Genomic DNA, 11,124 nt, shown 5'->3' with positions numbered 1-11,124 from the left:
TTCATGAATAATGATCACGAATCATTGAGTTTTGAACGGTTAGACAGAATTCGAAGAGATGAAATTTTTGTAATAGAATACTGGTAGTAGTTTAAATATTTAAAACGCAAACAGCTTCGAAACTCGTTTACTAAGGATAAGCATGACAAAATTACTATCGAAGTTTGAACGCGATATAAAGGTTAAATGGTGTTCGATGTCACAAAGGATAGCGTTTTCATTTAGAAACACAGTGCGGCTTCGTTCGTAGGTAGTTGCGGTTTTAGGATCTAGTTAAATACTATCAGACACTGTGTTCGTGATTAACTATGTTGTTAAAGGGTCACATAAGCTTAGCGCTTATTTTATAAATATTTTTACTACGTACTAAATTAAGGTACTTGTGCTGAATTTTGTCTTTGCCAGGTGGGTTCAATTATGTTATCACTCTTCGACTATTTATATATCTAGATGGTGGGTCGTTATACAAAAGAACAGACAGCCAACGAGCTAACTTCATTATCGTAGTGTGTGTGGTCCTATCTAAATAAATAATAAAAGTTAACTCTATTATTTTAGTATAATATAATCACTTACTGCCACGCTTAACATAACTTTAAAATTTTACATCTATACTTATTGTAGAATTTTGACCATTAAATTACAAAGTAATTTCTTTGAGTGAGGTTATTCGCGAGGTCTTCTGATATAGAATAAGTGTTACTAAATTGATAATATAACTAAGAATAAAAAGCCAATGAAACTAAATTAAACACCTATTGATAACTGCTATGCGATTTAGTAAGAAATCACTTCGTGTCTCACTTGTGCAATATAGTGCATTGAGAAATATGTGTATCGTATAGGTACACTTTATTATTATAATAATCAATGTCGTATATAAAATTCTGCAATTCAAGGTCGTGTACTGCGGTGAGTTTCTTGTTATAGAATAGCCTAACTGTTTTTCATGTAATGTCGATGTTCTCCCTTCAAAAATTACATTTAAATAATCAGATTTTTTGTTTTTCAAAAAAAGAACATGTAAGCTATACCGAGCTAAATTAAAATTCATCTTCTACTTTTAGAGAAACACAGGTGGAAAATATTTAAAAATTATGCAATTCGTATCTATGACATTTCTTGATTGGAACTATTTTTATATACCATCGTGTTATGACAAGTGGGAGCAGAGAATCAATGAAAAACGTTGCAAAGACTGGGGAAGTTTATGTCAAAAACTGTAAAACTGTAATATAGCCGAGCAGAACGAAACGAGTAGCTAGTAAAAAATATTAAGAACATATCAACTGTTAAAGATATAGCAAAACGGATTTTAATGCGGCTCTCATCAATGAACGTGATTCAATAGGATGATTCATATGTAAAATACATGCATATATAGTAGATAAATGTAGAAATAATTCTAACTTTCCCAGCCGGTAAAAAAATACCAGAATTTTATGTTCGTTCATCAATCTAAAAATTGTATATATACCCTGACTGCGCCTGCGTGAAGCCGGAACGGGTAGCTAGCGTATATATACTCGTACATTATACGTTACGTCGCCACAAGTTTCGATATCTTAATCTATTTTGATAAATGATGTGTCAGATCCTTGAACTGTCACATATTGTATGGGCTATTGTGATGTTATCAGAAAACAGATCTAGAAGTCCGCAAGTATTGGAAGAATCTTACATACGCAATATTCCCAATAAGGAATCTTATTATATGGAGTGAATTAATGCACAGCACAAAATTTTGCTCTTGAACTTTTTATTTAAATTAAATATACATATTCATATTTTATATACAGTGTTATGAAAAATTAATATATGTAGCTTACATTTACCGTCAGCAAGTGTTTTCCTTTAATAAAGTTCACTCTAAACAATTACCACCAACTTAAACACTCAATATGGACTCTATCAAGCAATCACTGGCAGCCATGACAGAGTTGTTTAATAACAGGATGCAAGAGTTCCAGCACGATCTAAATAAAACCTCCTCTCCCGGATCTACAACTTCTTTGGCATCAGATTTTATTACATTTAAATCCTTTGTAATATCTGCTTTAAACACTCTTCAGTGCCAAGTAGAATTTCTTGGGAGAGAGCTTGACCGTCAGGAGATGCGGCATAGACGGAAGATGCTTCTTCTTCATGGTGTCCCAGAGGAGAAGACTGAAGACACGTCGGCTCGCGTCACGGGCCTTGTAGCGGATCATCTCTTGCTTCCAAACTTTTCAAGCGCCAGCATTAAGCACTCATACCGCTTAGGCCAACGGTCAGATAAGAAACCCAGGCCTATTGTGGTAAAATTCACTGACGTTAGCATCCGCGATAAAGTTTGGTTCGCAAAAACCAAATTTAAAGGCACGGGCTTAACAGAGTCGGAGTTCTTGACGAAAAGCAGGCACGATGTTTTCCTCGAAGCCAGAAGACGCTTTGGCATAAATAAGTGCTGGACGCGGGACGGTTTCATATACGTAATAGCGTCGGATGGTGCTCGTCATCGAGTTGAAAGCCTGTCGGACCTCAACAGCATACCCACTGCGTCTACTACGAAGTCGCCGGTTCAAACAAAGTCTTGTGACTCCAAAGGTGTTGACAAGGTAATTGTTACACGTACTAAGAGACTGATAAAAAAGTAATTTCTAATGTTTACTTTCTCGACTTTACTAGCTTAGTACCCACTTGTTAACTTTATTTACATCTAATAATTTCTCTTACGGTTACCTACTCTAATTATTTTATCATTGTGTATGTCAAACTGTCAAATGTCCGAAGTGTCAATGTCTTATTTAATAATTATCTATCATCTGTCACGGTTTTTTCGCTTGCGTTAGCTTTGGTTGACACACGTGTTAGTGAGATATCTGTGTTATTATAAGCATTTTCTGTTATTCTTTCCATAATTTTTTAGTGCAAATAGTTAATTTATATGGTTTCTGGGTTTTACTAACCATATTCGGTTACGGTAAGTGTTTATTTACTTTTATAGTTATAGTATATTAGTTGGTAAGTTAAAGTAGTTAGATAATGGATGTTGATCCTCCTCCTGAACCTCCCGATCCCGGGGGTGTGGAAAAAGTTATTGACCTCAATAAATCTTCCTCTCGCAAACGTTCCGGGGATAAATCCACCGCCACTCCCGATTCCTCCTCAAAAAAAACAGTCGTTCATCCCACTACCGCAACTCCTTCCATTCAGACTGTTTATATTAATCCCGCTTTTACTGACGGCCCTAAAAGTTACGCTGATGACGATAAGGGTCCCTTCATTGTCCATGTCTCCCGGGAAGTTTCTGATCCTTCTGCAGGTAACTCAATCCGAGCCATCAAATTCGGTCAGTTTTTACATAAGCACAAAATTGGTTGTATTATTAATGATGGAGTTAAAAACGTAGGTCGCAACAAAATAGAAGTCCAATTTTCCTCAGCCCAATCTGCAAATGATTTTTTAAAAAACCCGATACTGGAACTATGTAAGTACAAAGCAACGTTACCAACTTACAATGTAACTAGAATGGGTCTCGTGAAAGGTGTTCCGGTTGACTGGTCTATGGAGGATCTTATAGAGTCTATCGAGCTTCCTCATGGTTGTGGTGAAATATTAAAAATGAGGCGTTTAAATCGTAAAACCATCAACGAAGGAGTTGTGAACTGGATTCCAACTCAGTCAGTGGTAATAACGTTTAAGGGCCAAATCCTTCCCAATAAAATATATTCATTCCATACCTCTCTTCCCGTTGAAACATATAATCTCCCTACTATAATTTGTTTAAACTGTTGTCGTTATGGCCACATTAAGACTCAGTGTAGATCTACTCCCAGATGTTTTAAATGTTCCCAATCTCATACAGGTGAGTTGTGTGAGGTTACTAAAGATAATGCTACATGCCTTCACTGTTCTGGTAAACACTTTGCTACAGACAAGGATTGTCCAGAGTATTCGCGACAGCAATCAATAAAAATTGTTATGTCTCAGGACAATATCTCTTACATGGAGGCAGCTTCTCGCTTTCCTAATGTTCGCAGGTCCTACGCTGAGGTAGCAAAAGAGATGTTTTCCTCTCCTGTATATATTCCATCAAGCCCTAGTCCATCTAAATCCTCCCCACCTCCTAATAGATCATATAGACAGACCATCTTCCGTTCTCCTGCCCCTAGAGTTCCTCAAGGGAAGGGGTATGATAAACAAGCCCACCAAGCCATAGTTGGCAATTGCCCTTCCTCCTCTCCAAATGGTTGTGCTCTAAATGCTGATAATCCCTCCCCTCCTAATAACAATTCTAACTTATTAGAATTACTCACCAAAATCCTCCTTAACATTCTAAGCACATGTAATGAAATCCCTTTACCGTCCAACGTTGCCAATGATTTACATCAACTCTTCAACATCCTTAAAAATGGCCCCAATCAGATTCCTTCAATGGAATTGTAAAAGCATTCGTCCTAAGAAACCTGACCTCCTCTCCCTTATTAATTCATATAAACCCGTCATTATTGCCCTCTCTGAGACATGGTTAATTCCCGGTTCTCGATTTCGGATTCCGGGTTTTTCCTGCTTGAGGGATGACAGAAGTGATGGGTATGCAGGTAGTGCCATCCTGATTAGGCACTCTATTCCCTTCTCCCAAATTCCCTTACCTCCCTTTAGCCAGCATATCAATGCCGTGGCTATAAAAGCCTTTAATATATCCTTTTTATCCCTTTACATTCCCCATCCTAATTCTTCTCTTGCTCCTGAATTACACTCCATCTTCTCTTCCCTTCCAAGCCCTATTCTTGTTATGGGGGACTTTAATGCCCATCATACATTATGGGGTTCCTATCACTGTGACGGATTTGCTCCCTTGTTGGTGGACATCGTTGATGATGTAAATTTATGCATTCTCAACGATGGCTCGCCGACTCGTAGAGTTTATCCAAATCAGAATCCTTATTCTGCCGTCGACTTATCCCTATCAACTCCCTCCCTATCCTCACAAATATCTTGGAATACCCTCCCATCAACATTTGGAAGCGACCATTTTCCTATCCTTCTTTCACTTAAGAATAGATCCCTCACATCCTTCAAATCATCCCCTCTTCTAAAATACAGACTAAAAAATGTTAACTGGTCAGCATACTCTAACTCTGTTGATGCCATGTTAGACTCCCTCCCTGGTTTTGTGAATGATGAAAATATTATTGCTTACTACGAACTTTTCCTTAATGCTATCAAATCCTCTGCTGATGCCCATTTTCCTCTAAAAAATATAAATAAAAAGACTTTGCTTTCTCCTCCTTGGTGGGATGAAGAATGTAATGTCATGGTCCAACGGAGATCTGAAGCCGAAGAGTCATATACAGTCTCTATGACTCCACAAAATTTCATCAAATATCAGCGTATTGATGCCAAAATTAAAAGACTGTTCAAAAAAAAGAAAAAGCTAGGGTGGACCAACTTCTGTGAATCCCTCAGTCCTCGATCTCCTCCTCAAACAGTTTGGACAAATCTTAAGAAATTTCGCCGCTCCCTCAACTCAGAAAATCCAAATGCCAATAATCCCTCCATATGGCTTAATGATTTTGCTGCCAAGCTGGCACCTCCCTTTGTCCCATGCCAGGATAGCTTTATTACACTGACTCCAACACTTGTATCGGATGATATGGATGGTCCGTTTACTCTCTCAGAGCTCCATACAGCTCTAAAGGGACTTAAAGACTCATCTCCAGGGGAAGATGGCGTTCCCTATTCTTTTATAGTAAACCTTAGTGATAAAGCTAAATGCGTCTATTTGAATTTAATTAATGCTTTTTTCTCAGCAGGAATCGTCCCGGAATCTTGGAAGTCCCAAATTATTATCCCCATTCTCAAACCAGGAAAAAGCCCATTGGACCCAAGTTCTTATAGACCCATTGCTTTATCATCTACATTAGTAAAAGTAACTGAACACCTCTTAAAAAACCGTTTGGAATGGATAATGGAAAGCAGGAATATTCTCTCACCCTCTCAATTTGGCTTTCGAAAGGGTCTGAGCACTCTCGATAGTCTCAGCATTCTCACGACAGACATTCGAATAGCCTTTTCTAACGGAGAGTACCTTGTGGGTGTTTTTCTAGATATTTCTTCTGCATATGATAATGTTCTTCTTCCGGTACTCAGGCAAAAACTGCACCAGCTGAGCGTTCCTCCGAGGATTACACATTTCATATGTAACCTGCTATTTTGCAGATCAATTTCTGTTAAACACCAAAATTTTTTTCTTCCCCCCCGATTCGTCTGGAAAGGTCTCCCGCAAGGCTCAGTCCTAAGCCCTCTGCTTTACAGCATTTATACCCACGATCTTGAATTGTCTGTTAATAACTTTTGTAACATCCTTCAATATGCTGATGACATTGTACTATATCATAGATCTTCTTCCGTCCAAAACTTAACATTGCGTTTAAACTCTGCTTTGCATTATCTTGACCTATGGCTCTCTGATCACGGCTTATCTCTATCAGTAGATAAGACTCAGGCAGTTGCTTTTACACGAAAAAGGCTTATTCCCGTCTTTGACCTGTTCTGTGGGGATCAGCGTATCAACTTTGTCAATAAGGCTAAGTTTCTAGGCATAATACTTGATAACAAACTGAACGGAATTTGTCACTCTGAACATATTATCAAAAAATGTGAAAAGGGCATTAACGTCCTTAGAGCTGTCTCAGGTGTCTGGTGGGGAGCTCACCCATATTCTCTTAAACTACTGTACAATGCAATAGTCCGTAGTCATTTAGACTATGGACTATTTGTCTTAGATCCACTTAATAAAACCGTTTCTGATAAACTTAATAGAATTCAACACAAATGCCTTAGAATAATTATAGGAGCCATGAAGACTTCACCCACTAACGCCCTGCAAGTTGAATGTGTTGATCCTCCTCTACAACTAAGAAGACAATTTTTATGCGACCGCTTCGTGGTAAAATCATTACAGCTATCCTCTCATCCTCTTTGGTCCCGTTTAAGCAAACTGTCCCAACTCTGTGCGCGTCCTAAAAGCCCATCCTTGTTATTAGATAGTTTTTTAAAATTTACCAAACTTCCGCATCCTATATTGAGGTTCCGTTCAAATCCTCTTTTTTCCACTCCATTTAGAGCTCTTGTATATAATCCTCCAATTATCACAGATCTTGGTCTTACTAAAGGGGCTCCTGAAACAAACTGTAAATTTCAAAGAATCTTTCATCAAAAATGGTCAAACCATCTCCTTATATTTACTGATGCCTCTAAAATATCCCCCGATAGCTGTGTCGGTTCAGCCTGTTGGATTCCCAAATTCAAAATTATCCTTCAATTCAAATCCCCTCCTGAAACATCAATTTTTTCCGGTGAAGCGATTGCCATTCTGGAAGCCATCCTATTTGCCCAATCCCATGACCTAAGACAGACTGTTATCCTGACAGACTCTTTGAGCTGTCTGTTGGCAATCAGGGAAAATCCATTTCGTAGTAGGCGGAAATTTTTTATCATCCTTAAGATCAGGGAGGCTTTGTTCTCGTGTCACCAAAAAGGGCTAGAAATATCGCTTGTCTGGATACCAAGCCATTCTGGTATAAGCGGTAACGAAGCCGCAGACTCGTTCGCTAGAGCTGCTATAACAACTGGCTCTCTAGATCATTTTAAAAATTCAACTCAGGATTTGTGTGCTTTAGCGAAAACTCATCTGGATAAATCCTGGAACTCTGTTTGGAAAGTTTCATCAAAATCTAAAGGTAGATTTTACGCATCTCTACAACCAGACATCCCAAGGCGACCTTGGTTTTCACTTCACAGGCAAGCCAATCGTTGGATCACCACAACTATCTGCCGACTACGCCTTGGACATGCATGTACTCCCATACATCTATGTAAAATTAGAGTTAGAGATCACTCTTTGTGTGAGTGTGGCCTAGACGAAGGTTCCCTACCCCATATACTGTTCTCTTGCCCCAAACTCCTCTATCCCGCATATGACGTTCTCCCTCCAAAAGTTCCTCGCCCTATTAATGTCGAATGTTTATTAATGTTTGTGTTTAGTCCATTTTGTAAATTTCTATGTAAATATATTGAACGTAATAAGATTAAGCTATAAATAGTTTTGTGATTGTTTTTCTGTGTTTAAATAGCAGTTATTTTTTTTTTATCTAATTATTATTATTGTGTTGTTTTAGGTTGTGGGTTTTTTTAATTCCGTCTACTACTATTATGCCTTCAAAATTAAATTGATCCTGCAATCTCGACCGCACCAATCAATCTCTACCGTGTCTTCTCCATCGCACGTGACATTGGCGAAATAATCTGTGTCTTTTTGACACAAATAAAAGCCAGAAAAAAAAAAAAAAAAAAAAAAAAATCATCTGTCACAGACTAAAATATTCTGTCACAGAATGCAGGATTAATTTTCGTATTATGTACATAGATATTTAAATATGGACTTGGCATTGGGATCTTGGTGTTATGGATGTCTTTTATTTTTTTTATTTTTTTTTATTTTATTGTCAGTGTTGTTATGGTTCTTTTATTTTATTTTTTTTTTTTTTAGTTATTTTGGTTTTTCTTTTATTATTATTATTTGCTTTTTTATTACATTATTTGGTTTTTTTATTACTATGATTTTTTTTTTTTTTTGTTTATGTTTTTGGGTTACATGTATGATGCATGAATCCTGCTTTGTTAATCTTATATTGATTTTTGTTTTTGAGTATAATAAATGTGCTTTGTTTTCCTTACAGCTGGCGGATAAATGGACATTATACTAAATTTATTATATTTTTTTAGCAGTTATAGACATTTTATAATATTGAAATATATATAATTATATATTTAAAATAATTTATATACATATTTATTATTATTTATACTTTACTTACAGTTGTAGTTACAATGGCTTTTAATGACAGCTCTGATAGTGAATCTTTTTTTTCTTTATCCTCAAATGGTTCGAACAGTGACAGTAGTTTCCATAGTATACATTCCGTCAACGAGTCCCTTGATACTTATTTCTCTGATGTTGAAAAAAATTTTAATATAGTTCATATTAATGCGCAAAGTATTCCTGCACATTATCCAGACTTATTATCCTCTTTCCAGAATAAAAATCTTCATGCAATATTGATATCTGAGTCATGGCTTAAACCCTGTTTGCCGTCTACAACGTATTCACTCCCTGGTTTCCATCTGATCCGAAATGATCGTTTAGGGCGAACGGGCGGGGGTGTTGCCATATATCTCAGATCTCATATTGCATACTCGATTGTTAGTTACTCTCAGTCTCACACCAGTGGAGAGGCAGAACACCTTTTCATTGATGTTACACTTTCACACACTAAACTTCTTTTAGGTGTCTATTATAGTCCGTCGCAGAATGTGGATTATTTTTTAAGTTTTGAAAATCTGTTGGAGTCATTCGTACCTTCGTACAGTCATACGGTGGTCATGGGTGACTTCAATACATGTCTGCTTAAAAATGATTGTCGGTCATCTCGTCTGACATCGCTTGTCAACGGGGTGAACATGACAGTCTTGCCACTTTCTGCTACGCACTGTTTTCCTCATTCTGTTCCTTCTCTTCTTGATTTAATCATTGTGTCATCTATTGACCATGTTGAAAAACATGGTCAATGTGATGCGCATGCCTTTTCTTACCATGATCTTTTATATCTATCCTATAAAATCAAACCCCCGAAGGCAAAATCAAGAATTCTTCTGCAACGCAATTTTGCTGGGATGGATTTAGAGCGTCTGCAAGCTGATGCTGCTAAGATTGATTGGTCGGTGGCGTTAAATGGAAATACTGTTAATGAACAGGTTGGTGTATTCAATTCGCTTTTAACTAAACTTTATGATACACATGCACCTGTTCGGCGTATTCGTATCAAACATTTACCGGCACCATGGCTTACCTCAGATATAAAACGTCTCCAAGAAAAGAAAAATTTAGCTAAAGCCAAATATAAATCGAATCCGACAGACACAAATAAAGAAAAATATATAAAGTATCGAAATCGTTGCAACAGGCTGTGTAGAGACACACATCGACGGCATATTCACAAAGCTGTAGTTGAGGAGGGCGATACCTCTAAAGTTTGGAAATCTCTGAAATCTCTTGGAGTTGGGAAAGCTCAGTCGGATACAAACTTCAATAATGTCGATCTTAATCAGCTCAATAATCATTTCGCGTCAGCAGTTGCTATCGATGGCACTGTCAAATCAAAAACAATAAATAATCTTTCTGCTTCATCCACTCCAGCATTCCCATCTTTTAGTTTTAGTCAATTAACGGAAAGTGATATTAAGAAGAATATTTTAGCTATAAATTCTGATGCTGTCGGCTCTGACTGCATTAGCCGTAAAATGATAATTCCTATCATTGATTACCTTATTCCTGTCATCACATGTATCCTTAATAATTCCATTAATACTGGTATTTATCCTTCCTCCTGGAAAGACGCTCAAATTGTCCCATTACCGAAAAAAGTTAATCCATCGTCCTATAGTGATTTCCGCCCTATATCCATACTTCCTTTTCTCTCAAAAGTCCTGGAGCGCCTTGTTTACCAACAACTTAATTTATTCCTAACCAAAAATAACCTATTTAACCCACTTCAGTCGGGTTTCCGAACTTGTCATAGTACGGCTACTGCTTTAGTTAAGATCACCGATGACATCAGATTAGCTATGGATAACCAGGAAGTTACAGTTTTGACATTACTGGATTTCAGTAATGCCTTCAATACTGTTGATTTTGACATATTACTGGCTATTTTAAGTTCTCTTAATATATGTCCTACTGTAATTGACTGGTTTCGTTGTTATCTACATGGCCGCAGACAAAGAATCCGAGTTCAGGACTCTTATTCTGATTGGTCAATTTTAAATGCCGGTGTGCCCCAAGGCGGAGTGCTTTCACCTCTGCTATTTTCGATTTTTATTAATTCCATAACTCACAATATATCTTCTCTCTACCACCTGTATGCCGACGATTTTCAGATTTACTGTCACTCTAAGTTAATAGATTTACCACTGACAATACAGACAATTAACTCAGACTTAAAAAAGATCTTAAGTTGGAGCAATTCATTCGGTCTCAAAATAAATCCACTTAAGTGTCAATCTATTATTATTGGCAGT

General features: G+C 37.2%; 1 protein-coding gene across 1 annotated transcript; it reads left to right on the top strand.

Annotated features, from left to right (window-relative positions):
* Positions 1-1,858: 1,858 nt before the first annotated feature.
* LOC125068731 lies at positions 1,859-2,636 on the top strand. The gene has a single exon (XM_047678028.1). The coding sequence runs from the start codon at positions 1,902-1,904 to the stop codon at positions 2,634-2,636; it is 735 nt and encodes a 244-aa protein (XP_047533984.1). The 5' UTR covers positions 1,859-1,901.
* The last annotated feature ends 8,488 nt before the right edge of the window (positions 2,637-11,124 follow it).

This window comes from Vanessa atalanta, chromosome 14 (genome assembly GCF_905147765.1).
Source record: "Vanessa atalanta chromosome 14, ilVanAtal1.2, whole genome shotgun sequence".
NCBI classification, from domain to species: Eukaryota; Metazoa; Arthropoda; class Insecta; order Lepidoptera; family Nymphalidae; genus Vanessa; species Vanessa atalanta.
Note: the sequence above shows the minus strand (reverse complement) of the source record. Positions and strands in the feature narration are given on the sequence as shown.

Coding starts and splice junctions, on each gene's coding strand:
- LOC125068731 (XM_047678028.1), top strand. CDS start 1,902: ATGGACTCTATCAAGCAATCACTGGCAGCCATGACAGAGTTGTTTAAT.